The sequence below is a fragment of the Leopardus geoffroyi genome, chromosome A1, assembly GCF_018350155.1.
Source record: "Leopardus geoffroyi isolate Oge1 chromosome A1, O.geoffroyi_Oge1_pat1.0, whole genome shotgun sequence".
Taxonomy (NCBI): Eukaryota; Metazoa; Chordata; class Mammalia; order Carnivora; family Felidae; genus Leopardus; species Leopardus geoffroyi.
The window spans coordinates 4,753,860-4,776,815 of record NC_059326.1 but is presented as its reverse complement, the minus strand read 5'-3'; the positions used below and the strand labels follow the sequence as shown (position 1 = coordinate 4,776,815).

Below are 22,956 nucleotides of genomic sequence, written 5' to 3'. Positions count from 1 at the left end.
TCTAGGGTCACAGAGATATTTTATTGTTGAACCTGAGCAGACATAAGCAGTCTATCTTTTTTCTTTAAATTTTGCGTATGTATTTTACACATTTTTAACATACGGTGTATTTTGCATACATACACCCACAAGACGGTGAGTTAGGAAATGTGGGTTCTAGTCCCGGGTTGGTCTCTAATAAGCTATGTAACTCTGGGTAAATTGCTTCTCTTGTTTATCAAGCAAATAATTAAAAAAAATTTTTAATGTTTATTTATTTTTGAGAGAGAAGGAGAGACAGAGCATGAGCGGGGGAGGGGCAGAGAGAGAGGGAGACACAGAATCCGAAGCAGGCTCCAGGCCCTGAGCTGTCAGCACAGAGCCCGACACGGGGCTCGAACCCACAGACCGTGAGATCATGACCCGAGCCGAAGTCGGACGCTCAACCGACTGAGCCACCCGGGCGCCCCAAACAGATAATTTTTTAAAGCAGTTATGTGCCAGTGTTGTGCTGAGTACTAGAATACAATGGTGACCAGAACTGGTTGTGATTCTTGCCTCGATGGGCATATGGTCTTATGGGAGAGTTAGACACTGATCTAATAGAAAATTTCAGCCCTGGTAGGGCCATGAAGGAGGAGGACAACGTGCCAGAAGGTACAACAGGGAGTCTGACCTTGTCTGGGAGTTGAGAAGCCTTCCCTGAGGAAGTGGCCGGTGTTGGGGCATCTGAGGTATGGGTAGGAGTTCAGCTGGACAAATACGGTTGGAAAACAGGAGCCTTGCACCGGAGGAGAGCGTGCTGGGTGTGTGGAACCCAACGAGGGACCATGTGGTGGGTGACGAGGCTGCACAGCCAGGTCGGCTTTGAGTGTGTGTGCACAGCCCTAGACCCCGTGCGTGTGAGGATGACCCCTGCCTTCTCGAAACAAATTCTTGCGGGGAGACGGAGCACAAGCCAAGTGTGAAGTCCGCCAACGTGATCAGATCTGTGAAGGAAATAAATGGGGCTGAGATGGAGGGCTGCTTGAGGAGAAACGACTCCAGATAGCACAGGCCGGGGGCGCCTTTCTGGAACGGGCCATTTAAGCTGAGAGGTAAATCATACAGAGGACCTGCCACGTGGAGCCACGGGACCGCAGCGGGGGAGGGGCCCCGGAGGAGGATTCTAGGCGAGTGTAAGACACGTCCCTGGGCGGGAGAAAGATCTGGCTGTGTTTAAGGAAATCAAAAGCCTTGGACAGTGGTGCCAACGGACAGTGAAGCCGGATGAGGCGAGAGAGACAGGCTCAAAGCAGAGTGATCCCTGAGTGGTTTTCTCCGCGTGATCTCGAGCCCTCTCTTCCAGCCAGGAAATGGTGACTTCTTTTGCCACGGAGGGGTCAGGACAGATCGGGTATCGTGCATGCCCGAGAGGGATTCCCAAGCACCCGGACCTGGTTGGAAGTGAGGCGGTGGGGAACGGGGTCAGAGGTTTTGAGAATCACCCCCGCCTTTCACGGGGGCGAGACCTACTGAGATAGGGCACCTTGGGTTTCTTGCTTTCTTTTTAAGTTTTGTTTTGTCAAATTTGGTGGCACGGGGTGTAAAAGAACAGAGTTCTGTTTTGGAGATGTTAGAGTTGCAGTGTCTTTTGGACATCCCCCCCCGAAGGTGTCAGTAAGCAGCCAGTGAAGATAACGGACCCAGCTTGCGAGAAAGGTGTAGATCGGAGAGAGGACTGTGGGAATAGATGGTGTGTCAGCTTCCTGTGGCCGCTGTAACCGAGCACGAAGACGGAGTGGCTTTAGGAAACGACAGAAACTCACGATCTCACTGTCCCGGAGCCTGGTCGTCTGAGGTCCAGGTGTTGGCGGGGCTGTTCTCCTGGGGGATGTGAGGGAGGGGTCTGTTCCAGGCCTGTCGCCTTCGCTCGTCAGTGGCCGTCTTCTGCCTGTGTCTTCATACTATCTTCCTTTTCTTTTTCAATGGTTCTCTATTTTGAGAGAGAGAGGAGAGTGAGCAAGTTGGGGGAGGGGCAGAGAGCAGGGGAGAGAGAATCCCAAGCAGGCTCCGTGCTCTCAGTGCAGAGCCCCACACGGGGCTCGATGTCATGATCTCGCGAACCATGAGTCGAAATCAACAGTCAGACGCTTAACCGACTTTGCCACCCCGGCACCCTTCTTGTATGTGTCTGTCTCTCTGTCCAATTTTTAGACAGACGTACTGGATTAAGGCCCAGCCTAGTGACATCATTTTACCTTCATCATCTGAAAGATTCTGTTTCCAACTAAGGCCACGTTCACAGGTGCTGGGGGTTAGAACTGCACATTTTTGTGGGGGACGCAGTTCAGCCTGCAGCAGACAGTAATGCAGCTGTGAGCATGGGCGAACTCACCTAGGGAGAGGGTGTCAAGTGAGAACAGAAGACGGTCAAGGACCAAGCCTTGAAGAACCACAATTAGGTAATGTCCAGGTAGGGGAGAGGAAACTGCAAAGGCGAGGGAGGGGCGTTGTCAGGGAGGAAAACTAATAGAGCATGGCATCCCGGAATTCAAAGGAAGAGAAGTCTTGTCAAAGACGGGTGATCGTGTCAGTCAGAGTGGCTAAAATGAACAACTCAGGAAACAACAGATGCTGGTGAGGATGTGGAGAAACGGGAACCCTCTTGCACTGTCGGTGGGAATGCAAACTGGGGCAGCCGCCCTGGAAAACAGTGTGGAGGTTCTTCAAAAAATTAAAAATAGATCTACCCTATGACCCAGCAATAGTGCTGCTGAGAATTTACCCAAGGGATACAGGAGTGCTGATTCATAAGGGAGCATGTGCCCCAATGTTTGTAGCAGCACTCTCACCAATAGCCACATTATGGAAAGAGCCTAAATGTCCATCAACTGGTGAATGGATAAAGAAGATGTGGTATATATATATACAATGGAATACTACTTGGCAATGAGAAAGAATGAAATCTGGCCATTTGCAGCAATGTGGATGGAACTGGAGGGTATTATGTTGAGTGAAATAAGTCAGTTAGAACAAGACAGATATCATATGTTTTCACTCATACGTGGATCTTGAGAAACTTAAGACCATGGGGGAGGGAAGGGGAGGGGTGAACAGAGAATATCTCTTCATTTCTTCTGTTGATTCCCCTGTGCACTCAGGCCCGGGTGTGTGGGTAGGTCTGGCTCCCTGAGGCCAGTCACTCAGTCTTAAGAAGTGCAGCATTTGCAGAAACTCAAAATCCTGTTTGTCTGGTTCTACATCATTCTGTTTATACCATTCCCCCTCCCCGCCCCCCACCCCGTGTGTGTGTGTGTGTGTGTGTGTGTGTGTGTGTGTGTGTGTAGGTGTACATATGTAGATAAGGAGGGGGAATACCTGTATCAAATAACTCAGGGAAAAGGTTGGATGAATTCATTTTTGTGTTTCAGTAACAGACATCTCAAACTAAGCATCGCTTCTCGGACACCAGTGACAATTTCATTACTGGGCCCTGAGATAATGGCAAGTTTACAGGAGAAGGTTTGGTAAATTAGACTTTAAAAAAGATTGACAGCTCAAATGATGAATGAGACACACACAGAAAAGACAGTGTTGTGTGTGTCTTTTGAAAAACCTGCATTAATAGGCTGCGGTGCTAAATATCGAGTAATGTCGTCTTGAGAGACGTGAAGGGACTTTGATGATAACAAGTAGCTTTTGAGAAAACCTAGAATTAAGAAAAATAATAGAGTTAAGATTAGAATCTTCATTATATAATCAGCTCTTTCTTTATGTGCTGTATTGGTAGTACCCTAACACAGATTTAATTGCATATAATGCATTTCAAAAAGCTTTGGATTAAAGCAAAAAATAAATTATTAATAATAAGGACATAGAACGTCTGTGGGGTTTGTTTTTTACAAATGGAAAATATTTGCAAAACAATTTATTTTCCACTGTACATCAGCCTTTATTCACTATATTAATGGTATCTTTTTTTTTAATTTTTTTTTCAACGTTTATTTATTTTTGGGACACAGAGAGACAGAGCATGAACGGGGGAGGGGCAGAGAGAGAGGGAGACACAGAATCGGAAACAGGCTCCAGGCTCTGAGCCATCAGCCCAGAGCCCGACGCGGGGCTCGAACTCACAGACCGCGAGATCGTGACCTGGCTGAAGTCGGACGCTTAACCGACTGCGCCACCCAGGCGCCCCAATGATATCTTAAGATAGCTTATTTTTGGTTCTATTTTTAACTTATAACTATAATGCAATGTTAGAGACATCTTAAAATATATGAATAAAAACACAGTACAAATCTGTGTACACAGTACCCATAAAAAGAATGGATAGAGTAGAAACCCCTTCCATTTACACTCTCCTGTCTGGCCATTCTCTCCAGAAAGTGTTTTGTACATTTACTGCATATATACATACATATATATGTATACACACAATCTGTATTACTGTTGTTTTTTTTTAAATATAGAAATTTACTCTGGTTCCCTTTCATAGTTCCTGGTGAGCAGTCTGGAATTCTGGTCTACCTCTTTTTTAAAAAAAAATTTTTTTTTAAATGTTTATTTATTTTTCAGACAGAGAGAGACACAGCATGAGCAGGGAAGGGGCAGAGAGAGAGAGGGAGACACAGAATGTGAAGCAGGCTCCAGGCTCTGAGCTGTCAGCACAGAGCCCGACGCGGGGCTCGAACTCACGAACCATGAGATCATGACCTGAGCTGAAGTCGGACGCTTAACCGACTGAGCCACTGGTCTACCTCTTAAGGTCATTCAAGGACCTAGGTTCCTCCCAGGCGCACTGTGGCATTGTCCCCTCCAGGGCATGGCCTCTCCGTCTTTGGTAAAGGATTGCTGCTTTTTACTTTTTCTGTTTTTGTTTTTGTTGTGTTTTTTTAAGCACGCGCCGTGCCAAGCTTGGGGCTTGGAATCATGACCCTGAGATCAAGAGTTGTGTGCTCTACCAACTGAGCCAGCCGGGCACCCCGGTAAAGGATTGTTTTTTAAAATCTCCAAAGTATCACGAACCACCATTTGTAAATTACAAAAAGAAGGAACAACTATTATAAAAATGAAATAAAAAACATAAAATATCCCTGTGCTGTCAACTACATAATTAGGAGCGAAATCGTGACTCCTGATCCTGACAGGCTCTATGTGCATTTTGAATGGATACCATTTATATCGGTGCTCAGAGTTTTTAATGCGGCACATAAGCTTACTTCTTCCTTACCGAACTGATTTTATCTGGGTTGGATTGATATTTGTGTATTTGAGATTCACGATATGGAAGCCTGTGCTACGGATCATTTACTTTCAGCCTATCTAGTTCTCCAGGTTTTGGTTTTCTTAACTCGTTGGCTATCCATTCTCCCCTTTGGGGAAAGAAGAGGAACAGTCAGTGAAGAAGGGACTTTCCCCATCATGAATATGTTTCTTCAGGCATCTTCCTGGAACTGGTTGTAGGCAGTGTAGACAGACATTCCCCAGGAAGACTCTGGAATGGGTCCCAACACTGCATCAGTTCATTCTGTTCCAAGATTATTCCCTTACACAGGCTGAAAATTCACTTTCCATACGATTTATCATCCCAAGTGATGTTCAGTCACATTATCCAACGTAAATTACCAGAGCTTCGACAGTGAGCTAAAGCCGATGGTAAAACGAAAATGAGCACACAGAAAACAAAATGTTCCCACCTAGAGTCCTCCAAATCAGACTATAAATCCCTTCCCACCATCAGATTCCCAGCAAAAGCTTAGCTCTTCTCCTGACTTTGCTTCTCTATATTATAACCTAGGTGAGAATAAATCAAAGGAAGGAATTGATAGGCATTTGAAAATGCACCGCATTCCCTTTTATATTAGTACCTTTTACTAACATATAAATTATCTTTGCCAACTTGCTTTCCACTTCAGTAGGTCTGAGTTTCTCAAAGTAAATAATACATTGAGGGTCCTGATTTTAAAACAGCTCTGCTGTTTCTCTCCCTCTGCCCCTCCCCTGCTCATTCTTTCTCCACCCCCCTACCCCACCCTCTTTCAAAACAAACAAACAAACAAACAAAAGACAACGCTGCTTTTTCTGCCTCCATAGGGGAGGAGTTAAATGCTAGATGACGTTGGCATTTAATTGTAAAGAAATCCTGTTCTTTGACAACCTGTGTGTAGTGCTCATATTTTAACATTGTTTTAAATGTTTACATTTTGACAAAGTTGAATAAATCTGGGTGGATATATGAAACCCTGTTCTTAAAAGATACTGTGTGTATTTAGTGGCAGTAATCAAAGACCACCTTGGATGGATTGGAGAATTGCCTCGTCTCTTAGATCATGGAATTAACTCACAAATAGGGTGCTACCTGGGGGCTTAGCAGGGGAGGTCCAGGGGCGGGAGTTCAGATTTAAGTATGAAATACAAAGTACAGTTAACTTTGAACAACATGGGGGTGAGGGGTACCAACTCCACACACGCTTTAACATCTGTGTATAAATGTTGACGCCCCCCAAATTTAACTACTAATAGTGAGAACTGCCAGAGATCACTTTTTATTGCAAAATACAATTTACTGGAGACGTGAACTGCTCACTGGAAAATGATTAGCATCACAGGGGTTTTAAGTGAGCTACTTTGAGCTCACTGCAATTCCAGCAGGGGGCTACAGTATGTACTGTAGTTAATTGTGTGCAGTTATGATCTAATACTGCATCTTTGCATTTGTTTATATTTTTCTTGGCTGGGAACGGGACCACGTGCAGTCTGCGTGTGCGCACGTTTTGATAAATTTTAACTTTGTGATAGATTCATGCATATTTAATGGCAGTAAATGATAAAATAGACTATCTACATATAGTTTATGCATTCATGACCTACCTGACCTCTTCTTAATTTTCAATATTTCTAGACTGAACAGTTTGTCTGTGAGTTTTTTCAGATTGTCGCAGATCTGCAAAAAATTTTCCGATACATTTATTGAAAAAATCTGCATGTAAGTGGACCCCTGTGGTTCAAACCTATGTTGGTCAAGGGTCAACTGTATATGCAGATATAAAATAATATTTTTATGGATGCTTGGGGAATATGGTCTCGTGGGTGAAAAGGTGCTTTCTTGTCTGGTGAAGGAATGAATTCATGTGTTTTGACCCCTCTTGGTGTAGGGACGAGGGGAAAATGGGAAAGATTGTAGTTCATGAAACTGTCTTTCAAATAATCGCTATGAAGAAGATGTGATAAATGTCATGTAAAAGGGTCTGAGGACACACAAAATTTAAAAGGGCGTTTCTCAGGGCACCTGGGTGGCCCAGTTGGTTGAGCATTTGACTCTTGATTTCTGCTTGGGTCATGATCTCATGGTTCAGGAGTTTGAGCCCTTGGCAGGGCTGAGAGCAGGGAGCCTGCTTGGGATTCTCTCTCTGCTCCTCCCCACTGCTCCTGCTTTTATTCTCTCAAAATAAATAAATAAACTTAAAAATAAAAGGGCATTTCCCAAGGAATGCCCATCACATTCTTTTAGATTTGTCAACAAACCCGAAGATGAGGCGCAAGAAAGCAGCCGAGGCATTTTTGTCAATGGAGGAGTAGATTCCTTTCTTTGCGCACAGCAGCATAACTGACATTTTTTCCCCTCCTTATTAAGGACTTTTACTCCCTTGCCCTTCAGAATTGACCTTCTGAAATACAGTACACCATTTCTTGCATAATCATCACCTGTTCCACTCCACTCACACTTCTGGATAGAAGGTCTTCAGACCTCTTGAGCTGGAAGCAACCATAGGTTCCTGCCACATTCCTTTGGTATTTGGGGCGAACCACAGAGAAAATACAGCCGTCTTGTGACGATCCACGATTTTACGATTAAGTGAGAGGTTAATAATGGACATAGTATTCATAGAGGGTAAGTTTAAATATTAGCATCCATTAGGAGTTTTTGCCTTGTATAAAAATTTTCTTACTCCGAGGGTATCTATGGGCCGTCACCCCAAGTCTAGGAGATCTACTAATTCATTAGCAGGTAAATACACAGGCCGGCACAGCATCCTTGAGCAGTGCACACAACAGCCTTCCGTGCATTGAGAATGTGATCGGAAAAAAAAAAATCTGTGAATAGTATTAGTGAGCAACAGTTTTAGACAGATACATGAGAAAACCGTTCCCGTGGTGTTCTCGTTGCGAGTTCTGTGATACACGAAGGAACCTTCGGAAGGAAGGCCAGAGTGGAGCCCAGCCACGGAGGGGAGTTGGGGCATAACGTGGTGCAGAAGGACTGGCAGAGCTGGGCCAGGCAGGTCCGTGGAGTAACAACTGCTACTCCTGCTGCTCGTACTCAGGGCAGCCCTGCTTTATTGAGCGCTTACTACGCGTGGCGCCAATCTGAGCACTCAACGTGTACCAGTATTGGATCGTGACGATAATCCCGTGATGATGGACAGTCACGATCCCAGGTTAGAGCTGCGGGACTGAGTGTCAGGGAGGCCTGCAGCTCAGACAGTGGGCTTGAGACAGGTGGGGGCAGGACAGCACCAGACACGTGCCCCCGGCCCCGCCCACTTACTCATCATGAGTTACAGGCTCCCAGCGACAGCGCAGAGGGAAGCCATGTGGATGGTGGCCGGGAAAGGATGCGCTCGCCTGCGACACACGTAAAGCGGCCTGTTAAGAGGATGATGCGCAGGGTCACCGCCGCTCTTACTGTTCCATCATTTTGGACCAGCCTCTCCTTGCGTCCCTGGCCCCGTCCTTATGTACCCTTACTTGTCCCCAGCCCACCCTGCCTCGCAGATCCTGTGGAAATGCCAGCCCCTTCACAGAGCCTTCCGGGCTCCCCTCGGCCCAGAGAACCCGTCCTGCCCTGGCCCCGAGCCGTGCCCCCTAAGAGGCTCACTTCCTACCTTCCAGTCCTGGCGGCAGCTGGCCCGACTGGAAAGCATCTCAGGGCCGGTGCCCGGCCACCCAAGTGTCCCCCGAAGCTCTGAGCACAGTACCTGTGCAGTGCTGAGCTGAATTCTGTTGAGGAGCCTCTGGGAAGGGTTAGGACCCTCCAGGCGACCCTCTCAGGTCTGCCCGGGGGCAGGTGGGGCTGGCCTGCCGGGACGGAGCCCACTCTGCGTGTGGCATCATATCTGTGGTCAGTAGCTGGGGCCATGGGTTCGAAACCCTGCTCCTCCAATGACTAGCTGTGCAATCTGGGGAAGTTACGGAGGCTTGCGTTTGTCTCCATTATCTTTTTTTATTAAAAAAATTTTTTTATTGTTTATTTATTTTTGAGAGAGACAGAGACAGAACGCGAGTGGGTTGGGGCAGAGAGAGAGGGAGACACAGAATCTGAAACAGGCTCCAGGCTCTGAGCTGTCAGCACAGAGGCCGCCGCGGGGCTCGAACTCACGGACCGCGAGATCATGACCTGAGCTGAAGTCAGACGCTCAACCGACTGAGCCCCCCCAGCGCCCCTGTCCCCATTTTCAAGTAGGAGTAGTGTACTATTACCCCAAGTGTCATCATGAGGATCGAATGAAACTTCATATGCGCTTGACGCACAGTAAGACGTAATAAACCTCATTTATTGTCGTTATTGTCTGTGCACAAGCCACCCCAGAAGGTGCACATTTTATTTGTACGTTAGGCCATGAAGCTTAACTGGGAAGGTCCTGGGGAGAATGGTGGCAGCACAAGGGCTGCTGGGGGGGCCTGTGCTGCAAAGTAGGGTGGGCGATTGCAGGTGGGGTCACACTCGGGGAGCTGCGGTACAGGCTGTGTGTTCCCGACTCTTAAATCAAGGTTAAGATGGGTAGGTTCAAGGAGAGACCAGTGCTCCCGGCTTCTTTCCTTTTCAGTTTCCCAGTCCACTGAATGCGAGAAAGTTTGGCCCTGTGCTCTCTCCCCACCCCTTCCCCAACCTTCCCCCTCCCCGCCCCTTCCCTGGCTGCCCCTCCTCTTCCCCACCCACCCCCCCAGAGCTCCCTCCTCACCTCTTCCTCATGCCCCCTCCCCTCTCCCTCTCTGGGTGCTCCCTCCCCATTCCTTCCTCATGCTCCCTCCCTCCCTCTTCCTTGTGTTACTTCCTCCTCCCCTTCCCTCGGTGCTCCCTTCCCTCTCCTTGCACATCCCCGAGAACTAGTTTTATCAGCCTGTCTGTGAAGAAGACTTCTGCCTCCAACGGATAGAGTGACTTAGAGGCTCCAGGAACCCAGTTGGCTGAGGAGGCACGAGGTGGCAGAAATACTGTGATGGGCCCAAGGGGGTGGAGGCACTCAAGAAACAGAACGCAGTGGTCATATGACGTCTGGGAGCACAGGGACCATAACAGGCAGCTAGGACGTGCGCCCAAGTGAGCGCGCAGAGCGGGAACGCGCCCGGGGCTTTGTCTTTGCTGCAGGTCCCTGGACCCTTCCAGGCCCTGCCGGAGGAGGAGGTGGGGGAGGCCCGTCTGAGTCCGCTTGCTCCACCCCCCAGACTCTGCTTCTGCTTCCGTCAGGAGCTGACAAATGCAGTGCCGTGTATGACGACACTACCAACAAGGAGGCAAGAGCTCCCTGCTGGTCTCTTTCTTCTCCGCGCCCTCGCAGGCCCAGTGGGGCCACCTTCTTCCCCGCTGCCCCTGGTCCCTGTCCTCTGCCTCTGCCTGTTCTACTTCCAGCCTGAATCAGACCCACTCTTCCTCACCGTGGCTGATGTCTCTGCCAGGCGCCTGGATGCTGTGCCCTGCACCTGCCTGCCTTCTCAAGGGACAGCACCCTGGCTTTTCCCATGGAAATTCCCTGAGCCTGGGAGGCAGTCTCCACCTTGACCTCTTCTTGCCTTTTTCCCTGTTTCCATCCTGCTGTGATGTGTCTGGACCCTCCAGCTGGCTGACCGCCGTGACACGTTGACTCTGGCTTCTTCCCCTGGACCTGACCCATCAGCTGTGCTTCCTCCCTGCAAGGCTGTGCTCCGCAGGCGGGTGAGGCCAGCTTTCGCCTGAGGCTGGAGGCTGGGCCCGCACTTTGGGGCTTCTGCCCCCCACTTCAATCAGCACCCAGAAGTGGACGTGACTCCTGAGCGCCTGGTTCTAGGAATTTTCCTTCTCCCCATCCCCGAGGCAATGCCACCTTGGCTATTCTGCTTAGTCGCCACACTCCACAGTTGGTCTGGGCCCCAGTTCAGTCCCGGGAGGCAACTTGGCCTTCCAGCCCCACCCCTGGGGACCACGGTGACCAGGCCGTCAGAGCCTGAGAGTGTCGCTGCTGATGAGGATGGAGCCCTGAGCCACAGGAGAGTTCTGGAACCCTACCACTGCTCTCGGTGCTCAGGCTGGGCAGCACACCCAGTGGCACCAGGACCCTTAGACTGGCCAACAAGGGACTGACCCTGGCTTGTTTTCTTCTCCACGTGTGGCTGAAAACACCGGGCTCTAACTTTACTGGGGGAGCGGAATCCCAGGCTCTGACGTTGCGCCTGGCAGAGAACGTACTGAGACCGTGGCCGCCTCCTCTGGCCAAGACCTGTGCATCCGGGCACGTGGTGGTCCTGATCTTAGAGGCAAGAGGCGGCCAGTGATGCCGCCTGCAGACCCTTCCGGCAAAAGCAGGTCTGGACAGGCCCCGGAGAGGTCACGAGGGATGAACTGGCCAGGGCTTGTGAAGCCCTGACGTTCTCTTGAACTAACAGACCCAGAACTCACAGACCGGGTCACATCCCCGGGCTTCTCTGCCTTTTCTTCATACACTTGTCATGGCGGCCGTCCTGTCCACCTCCTCCTACCCCTCGGACTGTGAGACTCAGGGCCAGGACCTAGTCTTGCCTACCGTTGTATCTATAAATCAAACTCGGTGCTGGACTCACTGAGAGGGTAGAGGCGTTGGGTGTCCTGCAGGGATTGCCTGTGGCCCCTGCCTCTGACCGTGGGGCCCAGCAGGAATGCGAGGGACTCGGTCACTGGAAAACCACTGCCAAGAAGCCAAGCGGGTAAGTGGTCGATGATGCCAGGTCAGTGCAGGTTTCAGACCTGCCCCGGGGGTCTTGCTGCCTCCACCCTGCATCTCAGCCAGACCCTGTGTCACGGACACAGGGATTCTGTGAACCACCCCAGAGCGGGCAACTCTCCTGCACTTTCAGACCAAAACACTTTTAGACTCCGGGGGTTGGGGAGGGGGGTGCAGGGCAGCTTGTGGACAAAACTCTCATCCGTCTTGCCCAAGCTTGCTCCTTCGGCCTCAGATGCCCCCTGCCGGTCAGTGTCTGGCCAAGCCGCTGGCCACCTAATAGCTTGAGGGCGCCTTCCGGTGTAACCAGGATGGCACAAAGATTTTACCTACTGGGTCTGAGCGGCGAGAGAGACACCCTTACGGGAAATGCTGACTGACAGGCTGCCCACTTGGACTTCACGTTAGGACCCTTCAAGTTGGCCGAGATGATCGAGGTCATGACCCTCCAATTTCACTGGCTCCCGTGGTCCCTCTTTCTCTGCCAGGATGAGCTCCTGGCGTCTGTGCCCCACCTGTCTCTCATTACTGGCCCCACAACTGGGGTGTGTGGTAGGGGCTCTCGTCTTCCAGTGGAGTCATTGCCGTGGCTGCTGAGCAACCGCGGGCACCGTACCCATCGTCTGTTCCCATCGTTATGCCACGTAATGAGCCACTCCAAAGCCTAGTGGCTCACGACACCGAGCCTTAGTGCTGTTCGTGGGTTTACAGATTGGGGATGTACCTGGGCTTGACGGGGGCCCCCTCACCTAGCTGGCATTCAGCTGGGGTGATGGAGCTACTCAGCCGGGGGTCTCTCGTCACGCGGCAGGCTCGCCCGGACACGTTCTTCGTGTGGTGGCAGAGGGGAACCGCGAGCAGGTCCAAATGGGGCTTCCCAAGCCTTTGCTGTGTCCCGTTTGTGAATGCCCCACCGGGCACCGCCCACATGTCTGAGCCCAGAGCCAGCGTGGGAGGATGGCACAAGGTCACGTGGGAAACGTCGGCACGCCCGGAGGAACTTCCCCCCGATCGACCTGCTCGGTGGCCTGAGCCTGGTGGGTGCACGCTGCACCTGCCCCGTGCTGTCCCCTCAGCGCCCCACTGCCCACTCCTCGAGTGGGACTCTCGCTTTTCCTTGAGTTCCCTGGGTTTCATAGCATCCCCTTCCTTCTGCCCGGCCTTCCCCCTCTGACCCCTTCACGCCGACCGTTGCTCAAGTCGCGCCTCCAGCTGCCTCTCGGCCTCTCAGCTCCAGGCTGTGGAGGACCCAGGCAGCCACACCGCCCCCTGCCCCTTCCCCAGCACCTGGGGCAGGGTTTGGGGACAGTGCCCTGGGTTCTGCCTGTGGCGAGGATGAGGACAAGATATCTACAATCAAGGGGGCGCCCGGGGGGCTCAGTCGGTTAAGTGTCCTACTCTCGATTTTGGCTCGGGTCATGATCTCACGGTTCACGAGTTCGAGCCCATGTCTCACTCTGCACTGACAGTGCGGAGCCTACTTGGGATTTTCTTTCTCCCTCTCTCTCTCTGCCCCTCCCCCGCTCACACGCTCGCTCACTCTCTCAAAATAAATAAATAAACTTAAAAAAAAGAAACACAAAAATATTAAAAAAAAAAGATATCTAGGGGCGCCCTGGTGGCTCAGTCGGTTAAGCATTCACCTTCGGCTCAGGTCATGATCTTGCGGTTCGTGAGTTCGAGTCCCGCATCGGGCTCTGTGCTGACAGCTTGGAGCCCGGAGCCTGCTTCGGATTCTGTGTCTCCCTCTCCCTGCCTCTCCCCCACTCATGATCTGTCTGTCTCTCTCTCTCTCTCAAAAAATAAACGAACATTTAAAAACTTCCTTAAAAATAATAAAAAAAGATATTAAGTCCTGCTCATCTTAAAAATTACATTTTCCTTGACCTTGTGAGTCCTTCAAAGTCCCATTTCTCTTTAACTTCCCTTTTTCAAAAAAAAAAAAGAAAAGAAAAAAAGCTTTGAAAGAGTAATCCATACCTGTGCTTCCATTCCTTACCACCCACCTGTTCCCTGATTGCCTACAAATTTTTCTGAGTTTTTCTCCACTTTTTTTTTTTTTTTGCCCTAAAAAGTACTCTCTTGAAGGTCAGCAGAGTTGGAATATCGCGTGTGTTTGTAATGTAACTCTTGCAAAACCCTAACAAGACAGGTCTGCATGGCCGTGTCACAAGTGACGAAATCAAAGCTCAGCCTGATTCGGTAATTTACGGAGTTACCCAGGACAGGTTATGGAACACAGGCCCGTCTGACTGCAGAGTCTAAGCTTGTAGTCCTTATCCTAACCCCGAGCACAGGGCCGGGGTGTGTCCAAGTAGGAATCCTCCCAACCCGGGCTATGCAAAGGGTTGCGCATTAGTTTGCTAGGGCTGTTGAAAAAAGGACCCCAGACTGAGGGCTTAACCAACAGACACTGAGCGTTTCACAGTCTGGAGGCTGGGAGTCTGAACTGAGGTGTCGGGAGGGCTGTGCTCCCTCTGAAGCCTCCAGGGGAAGATCTGTTCCAGGCTTCTCTCTCCTGGCTTCCGGCGTCATGGCTCCAGACTTCACGTGGCATTTTCCGTGTGTGCGTGTCTGTGTCCAGATTCCCCTTTTAATGAGGACATTGGTCAGAGTGGGTGAAGGCCCACCCTGATGACCTCGTCTAAACTAATTATATCTGGGGGTGTCTGGGTGGCTCAGTTGGTTAAGCGCCGACTTTGGCTCGGGTCTTACGGTCTGTGAGTTCAAACCCCGCGTCGGGCTCCATGCTGACAGCTCGGAGCCTGGAGCCTGCTTGGGATTTTGCATCTCCCTCTCTCTCTCTCTCTGCCCCTCCCCCACTCTCTCTCTCTCTCTCAGAAATAAATAAACATTAAAAGATTTTTTAAAGCTAATTATATCCGTATCAACCCTCTTTCCAAATAAAGTCACATTCTGAGGTCCTGAGGACTTCAACGTATGGATTTGAGGGCAAGGGATACCATTCAAACCATGAGCAGATAGCATGGTGTCACCGGGGAGCCCCTCCCCAGATGTCCGGAAGGAGAATTTACATTTTAACAAGATGCCCAGGTGATTCCAATGCACATTAAGGTGTGAGAAGCACTTGTCTATAGCACTTTCTGGAAAGAAGTGTGGCAGCATGAAACAGGATTCTTAGGATGATCCTAATTCTTGAATTTCACTTAGGATAGAAATAATTTTAAACACGGACAAAGACAATGTATACGAAGATGTTTATGCCAGGTTATTCCGTAGAAATAGAACATTTTTACACGGTAAACACGACTTTCTACCATTTTTAGCTGGAAAATTGTTCTATTTCAGGTGATATATGGGTTAAAGATGCTCTTGTGGGAAACATTTTCTGAAATCGAAACTGACTTAGAGCCAGACTTCTGGAAAAACACCTATTTGTAAACTCAGGGGTTATAGCAAAACGACCATGGAACTAGAGGGCTGACTAAACTACGGAATGATAATTTTGTTTAGTGTGACGAAAGCATTATGCTTATGTAAGAAAATGTCCCCTTTTAAAGAGGATATTGAATGACCGAGGGGTGAAGTACCATGAAGACTGGGATTTGCTGTTTAAACACCCAGCAAAATGAAAATTCATGGCATGAGCGGAGTGAAATGATGGCTGTTGAATCTAGGCGACGGATTCATAGAGGTATTTTCAGCTCCGTTTTTGAGGCTACTTGACAATTTTTACTAAAAAAATAAAGTTTAAAAATACAATTATGTAAAGTATAAAAAAAAATGTTCTCTCGGATGTTCTTTTGGCTGCCATGTCTTCTCAGTTATTTTATAGTCAAACCGTGTTAAACAGTCGATTCACCTGTTTCCTCCGTTTCTTAGTTTGTAACAAAGCCGGGCACGTTTTCTGCCCACGTTGGTCGTTGTTACTTACTGGGCTCCTTTGAAGGGAGAGATTGCTGGGGGCGCCCGGGGGGCTCCCTTGGTGACGCGTCCTCATGATCGCCTTTGGGACTTTGAGCCCCGCTGACAGCTCGGAGCCTGGAACCTGCTTCGGGTCTCTGCCCCTCCCCCTCTCGCAGTCTGTCTCTGTCTCTCTCAAAAATAAATAAACATTAAAGAGAGAAAAAGATTGCTTGGTTTAGCGTGGGACGGAGGAAAGGAATTGCCGTAATTGCTGACATTGTAATCCACACACACTGTGTCAGCCTCATGACATCCTCCCTTTCTGGTTGCTTTTGTGGCACTTTCTAGATTTTTATGGTAATAGCAGTAATTTCTCAACAGAGCAAGGCCTGTCATTTCCTTTTTTTTTAAATATATATATTTTTAATGTTTATTTTATTTTTGAGAGCGAGAAAGACAGAGCATGAGCAGGGGAGGGGCAGAGAGAGAGAGAGAGAGAGAGAGAGAGAGAGAGAGAGAGAATCTGAAGCAGGCTCCAGGCTCCGAGCTGTCAGCACAGAGCCCTCTGTGTGGCTTGAACTCGTGGACCGTAAGATCATGACCTGAGCCGAAGCTGGGCGCTTAACTGACTGAGCCACCCAGGCGCCCCCAAGGCCTGTCATTTCTAAATGACCTGGATACTTTCTTCACTTAGTGAGACTTCACCATAACCCCGAAGCAAGTTTTGTGTTCCCGAACCCCCCTGAGTGCTCGCCTCATGCTTCCTGTGTGGACATGAAGTGAATGTTGCTCTGTTTTCTGCTGTGACCTGCACCCCAGCCCTACTGTGATGTGGACGGCACGGGCAGTGTGTGTCGGGGGGTGGTAGCCACGGTGACAAGTGTCCGGGTTCCGAGCCCCGCAGTAAAATGGCAGGAACCCCCATCCAAGCCCCTCCGTCCCCTGGCAGGATTCGGGACGCTCTGTGCCTTTTCCTCAGATGTTCTTACGGTCCGTCAGCCCTTGGTCTTGGTGTGTGGCTTTGTCCTTCTGCTCTGCTTCTGGGCCATTCCTCCTGGTTGGGCAGGCAGGCTGAGACCAGCGTGACCGTTCTGTCACACGGTGGCGCTCCTCCTATGACGTGGTCACTCCGATGGGCAGCGGCTGCCCCGCCTGTAGCCGGGATGGCCATTTCCCAGCAGAGTTATACCCTCAGCGGTGTCCAAAGGGGAATTCTTCCCATTTCTGACAGCACCCTGGCCGTTGCACTAATGTTATTTAGCTGACTTCCAACCTCCTTGAGGTCTCGCTGAAAGGACTTGGAGCATCCTTCCTCAGCAGCTGGGTGGGAAAGTGATACAAACTACACCCATAACATTGGCTTAAAATTTCCTCTCTGTGCCCACAACCAAGCAAGGTCATTGGGCTGCACTTGACATTACTGACTCTACCCAGGCGGGCTCCGCGCCCCAGGGACCCGCGCAGAGCCCCAGAGCCTGAGCACCCTGCATCCGATCCCCTCCTCCCTTGCCGTTACCCTCATGAGCTATTGTGTCTCTAGCGTTTTCTCTCCCAGAAGTTTTATTGTGTCCTTGTTTAGAGACAAGCCCCACAGGACACTCCAGGATGTGTGGTATGCCACACAGTTCCAGCAATAGGGTGACAGTTCTGTCCTCGCCTGGCCTGCCCCCCCCCCCCCCGGATGGGATTAGAGACACGATAAATCACATGGGTGCAGAGACGGTGGGCCTCCGTCGTTCCCACCCAGGCCCACTGCCAGCATTCAATAAACACGTGTTGGGTTGGTGAATAAAAGAGTGAATAGGTAGCTGCCCATCCAGATGGTATGATGAGCATAAATTAGCATGATCCTAAGTAGGAAGGGGCAGGCTGCATGAAGGGTGCTTCTGGAAGGCAAGGGCTCCGGAAGGATGGGATGAGGCTGTAGGGACTGGGGAGCAGAAGTTCTCTACACGTGGGGGACCAAGTGGGGGGCCAATGGAGGGAGCTAATAAAGGTCTGCAAAGGAGCAAGGATCCCCGAGAAGCTGCCCAGTTTTTCGCCACAGAGAGCAAATCCCCAAGATGGCAACATACATTTGCATGTGCTTACAATGTGCCAGGCAGTGCTCCAAGCCCTTTGTGGATATTAATTCACTTAGTCCTCACTCCATTCTCTGCCGTTAGCCTGGCAGAGAAATGAAATCACTGCCCCGGGTCACGCAGCAAGAAACCGCGGTCTGGGATTTGACCCTAGGCAGTGTGGCTTCAGAGCCTGTGCACTTAACCAGAGATCAGTGGATTTGAAGCCCAGGGCTCATCGTTAGGGAATAACACAGCCAGAACCGTGGGGTTGCGGTGTGATCCAGATATGTTAGGTAGAATGCATCATTTTCTCAGTGCTCTTAAAATCTGCTATTAAGGGTGTGTAAATGTATACGCATGCATTTATGCACGCGCGTGTGTGTGTGTGTGCGCACACAGAATTTATTTTTTCTCAATATATTTTTTTCAGATCAAATCGAGAGCTGACATTCTAATTTAACTTCCAATGATCTCTCACACATCTGCGCACTAACAGCACATCTTTTCCTTCCTTTCCAGGACTTGTCCTTAAGAGTCGCCAGTGCTCCAAACCTGGTAAGAATGGCCTCCAGACCCCCATCCCCTCCCCCACCCCACTGTCTCTTCTGTTTCTTCTGGAGTCTCAGACTGACGGCTTCACATTTTTCTTGACTTTCAACATCTACCCCCCGTCAGGCCCTTTGGGTGATGTCTTCCTTTTTGAAGTTAAGGCCTCCTCTTACTATAATTCTGGGTCATAAATGAACTTTATTAATGTTCAGTACTGCCACCAACTATTCTGCTGTTTTGGCCCATCCACTGGTGGGCGAACTTGGGGATGATTTTATTTTGTAAGCAAATGCGAATTAGTCACCTCACCCCAATGGAAAATCAAACATGAGGCTGTTACATTCTTAAGATATTTTGTTGTGATAAAAACCTGGGAGTGTTCTGGGGCCTTTTGCTTTTTATTGGATGGATATAACTTTAGGGTTTAACACATTTTAGTATATATATACATGTATATGACGTATTTATGTCTTCTTATAAATTAAGTTATATTGATAATCACTTCATGGTTGTGAGGCCAAAGTATCTTTTCTGATGGACAGATACAAGTGTTGCAAAAGATCATGTTTGTCTCAGCATTATTTATAGACGTGATTTCCACATTGGGGCTAAAGACAGACAAGTAAAGAGTCTAAGGAAGTCCATTTAAGTATTGAATGAAATATCTTTGTATTCCTTATTCTCCAACTAAAGTGGGTAACGGCATATGGGAAGCTTTGACTGAGTTAGCAATGAGAAATTTAGAAAATCCAATCTGAGATTACATTACATGTCAGAAACTCAGAGGTGTCTATTCATTAGAAGCCATTGATGACAAGAAGGTGCAGGTTCTTAGCTAGGTGATTGGATGGCCTTGTTGAAGTTCACTGATTTCGTGTACCATCAACCTTACCTGATGTCGCCATTCATTTGCCATTTACCGTTGACCTGAAGTGAAAAATATTTTGCTTCTTTGATGCATTTTTTTTCAATTTTTAACTATTTGTATTTGTTTGTGGACAAATTACATGACGGCGTTTGGGTTCCAAATTTTTGTATGTTGTGTAAGTGGATTATCATATTCCTTTATATCTTCATAATCATTTGGTGAAAAGAAATTATGATAAACTCTTAAAAATTTACTGAGCCTGTTTTTAATATTTAGTATGAAGGAGAGGAGTGAAACATCCCTGACTGGGTGGATTTCAGTAGGCATATTATTATAATTTGGGTGATGCTCAGGGAAAGTGAATGTGTTTCTAAAGAAGAAGGAGCCCCAAGTTTATATGATTTTTATCAATGAAAGCGAAAAACACTATGCATTTTTATAACATACTATAGAATAACTACCAATTTAATAGCAGTAGAATTAGTTCCAATTTCTATATGTTGTTTGTTCTGTTTTGCTTTTTGGTAAACTTAGGATGAAAAAAAATAGCCAGCAATAATTTTTGTGTATTTTAAAACATTTTTTTTATGTCACACACTAAACGATGATCTAACTTACAGTGTGTGTGTGTGTATTCTCTTTTTTTTTCCTCTTGTGCATCCTTCCCAATTAGAATAAATATCACTAATGAAAACGCTTCTCTGAAGTCAGATTTTATATAAAAACACAACTCCAGAGGGGAAACTATCAAAGTATTCACAAAAATTATAATGCTTGTAAATAATTGTTGGAATCCTAGGCAACAGTGGGACTCCAAAGGGAAAGAGACATTCTGGATACAAGAAAAGCTTCTATTAAATAGATGTTTTATTTTCTCAAAGGAGGTCACATGAGCAATGATAGCTGTAGATTTCAGTGTTGCCCTTCTGTTTCTTCTCGTCCTCTCTGGAGCCAGTGAAGACGGGGGAGGTTGGGATCCCCATCACTTTCTCCCTGGAGTACTTTGGAGAGCCTCTGGCCAGCTGCAGCATTTTGTGCTCTTCCAGAATTCAGACAGTTAGCTTTATTGGAGCTTAGCCTCTCACTGTGTGATGCTCTGGCTTGGGCTGCTTCCTTGGGAAGCCCACCACGGAGTGTGGAGACCCACCAACAGCCAGACCTTGACCTCCTTAGCTTTTCCCTTCACGGCCGAAATCCCCAGGCCATGGGCATGGTGTCTTAAGAGATTTGGGCCTCATTAAGAGCTATACTCTGGGGGGGCGCCTGGGTGGTGCAGTCGGTTAAGAGTCCGACTTCAGCCAGGTCACGATCTCGCGGTCCGTGAGTTTGAGCCCCGCGTCGGGCTCTGGGCTGATGGCTCAGAGCCTGGAGCCTGTTTCCGATTCTGTGTCTCCCTCTCTCTCTGCCCCTCCCCCGTTCATGCTCTGTCTCTCTCTGTCCCAAAAATAAATAAACGTTGGAAAAAAAAAAAAAAAAGAGCTATACTTTGGGGTTTAACGTTTTGCAGTTTTACTTGGTTCCTTGTTTTGTGTTGTTGCATTTCAACTTGAACATTTGATTGTATAGTTAAAATGCTTGAGCTTTTAAGTTATTTGTAACTGATACTGTTCCAGAATTTGGAAAAAGCAAAAATAGAGTGTTGTGTATTGTCACTGAGTTCCAAGATATAGTCATTCTCATGTACTGGTACAGTATACGTGACCTTCTGAAAACTTGCTTTTTAACCTTAATCAAATATTTATTAACATTTAAGTTAAAATATATTCATATTTTTAACAACAGGTTTATAGTCATTTGAGATGGAAACCATTGACCAATAACTGCCTATATTTATTCTTGGCATAAAAATGACGCTTCTATGCCAAATGAAATTTACCATTCAGTGGCAATCAGTTTTTAACATTAAAACTGAAATTATTGAGAACCACTTCAAATTTAAGTACCAAAAATAAAATGAAATTGTTTTAACTCTGGAGTCCAGCAAGCTCAGTTGCCCACAGAGGCCACGAGAGGGAGCTGTTGAATCTTAAATTAAATATATTCGAATTTCAACAAACCTTTGGGCGAACTATCCAGATAAACTGGTCCGCAAAATGTAATGCAGTGTAATAAGTGGTAGCATGGTTTTTATTCCTATTAGCACAAAAGTTATGCATATAATTAAATTACATGTGGGAATTTATATGCAGTTAAATTCAATGGATACTTTTGAGCGCATGTCATTTACAAGGCACTTTCTTCTAAAAGGGATTATAAAGGTAAGTAATGCAAATGGTTCGTAAGCATGTGTGTGTATCTGCGCACGTACAGTTGCATTACAAAGAACATAAAATGTAAGAACCATAAGAAACAAAGTACCGTGGGGTTTCACAAGAGAGAGCCTGCATGGCAGGAGGCAGGATGAAGGTGGCCTTTAAGGGTGCACATGGGGGAGGGGCGCCCGGGTGGCCCAGTGGGTTGAGCATCTGACTTCTGCTCACGTCATGATCTCACGGTCTCTGTGCTGACGGCTCAGAGCCTGGAGCCTGCTACGGATTCTGTGTCTCCCTCTCTCTCCCTGCCCACCCCAGCTTGCCCTCTCTCTCGATAGTAAATGAATAAACTTAGGAAATTATTATTTTTAAAAAGGATGCACATGGGAGGACTCCCGGAGTGTGAGAAGATGGGGCAATATGCTAAGTACAGAGCACAGCATAAGTTAAGGAATTTTGGGGAAGCCCGAAGGGTCCCAATTGCTGGAGGCATAGGTTGCATAAAGGTGATTAAAGGAATACCAAGCAGAAAAGGCAGGTCAGGCTGCACTGTGGTCCCACATAAATGCTGGGGGCTTATTTGTACCTAATTGCTCTGCATGTGAAAGTGTGGCCAAAGGAACCTGTAGCTGGCACTTCTAGAAGTGAGAGTGGGAGGCATATCCCCTGCTATCTATGCTTTCCCCTATTAACTGTGGTGGTTCGGGGCCTTGAAACCATAGAATATCCTAGCAGCGTTTAGGTCTGTGGAGCTAGATTTAATAAAATGCTATAGTGCTCACTGGTTATTAGGCACTATTCACCAAATATCTTTTGAGTACATATTAGGCATAAATTCTTAGAAAATCTTAATATTTCTTAATTACAGTATTCTGAACCTACTAAAGCATTTGTAAGTTTTTCAAAAGTAGGTGAAAGTGATCTCTTTTTTTAAAAAAGGTTAATAGATGTTTTCATTATATTTATTTATTTATTTATTTATTTATTTATTTATTTATTTTTAAATTTTTTTAATGTTTATTTATTTTTGAGACAGAGAGAGACACAGCATGAACGGGGGAGGGGCAGAGAGAGAGGGAGACACAGAATCGGAGGCAGGCTCCAGGCTCTGAGCCATCAGCCCAGAGCCCGACGCGGGGCTCGAACTCGCGGACTGCGAGATCGTGACCTGAGCTGAAGTCGGACGTGTAACCGACTGAGCCACCCAGGCGCCCCTTCATTATATTTATTAAGACAGAAATGACTACTTCTTTTTTTTAGAAGATTTTTTTTTTTTTTTTTTTTTAATTTTAGAGAGAGAACATGAGTGGGGGAGAGGGGTAGAGGGAGAGAGAGAGAATCTTAAGCAGGCTACACGCTTAGTGTGGAGCCCAACGTGGGGGCTCAATCCCATGACCCTGGGATTGTGACCTGAGCCGAAATCAAGAGGCAGACGCTCA

The 22,956-nt window shown here is 47.9% G+C and overlaps 1 protein-coding gene across 2 annotated transcripts in view; it reads left to right on the top strand.

Annotated features, from left to right (window-relative positions):
• Nucleotides 1-22,956, top strand: part of SPATA13 (spermatogenesis associated 13) — a 340,610-nt gene that overhangs the window by 27,298 nt on the left and 290,356 nt on the right. For both annotated transcript variants that reach the window (XM_045455583.1, XM_045455665.1), the window contains exon 2: nt 18,368-18,403. In XM_045455583.1, the coding sequence (XP_045311539.1) occupies nt 18,368-18,403 (36 nt within the window). The remainder of the gene's footprint in view (nt 1-18,367; nt 18,404-22,956) is intronic.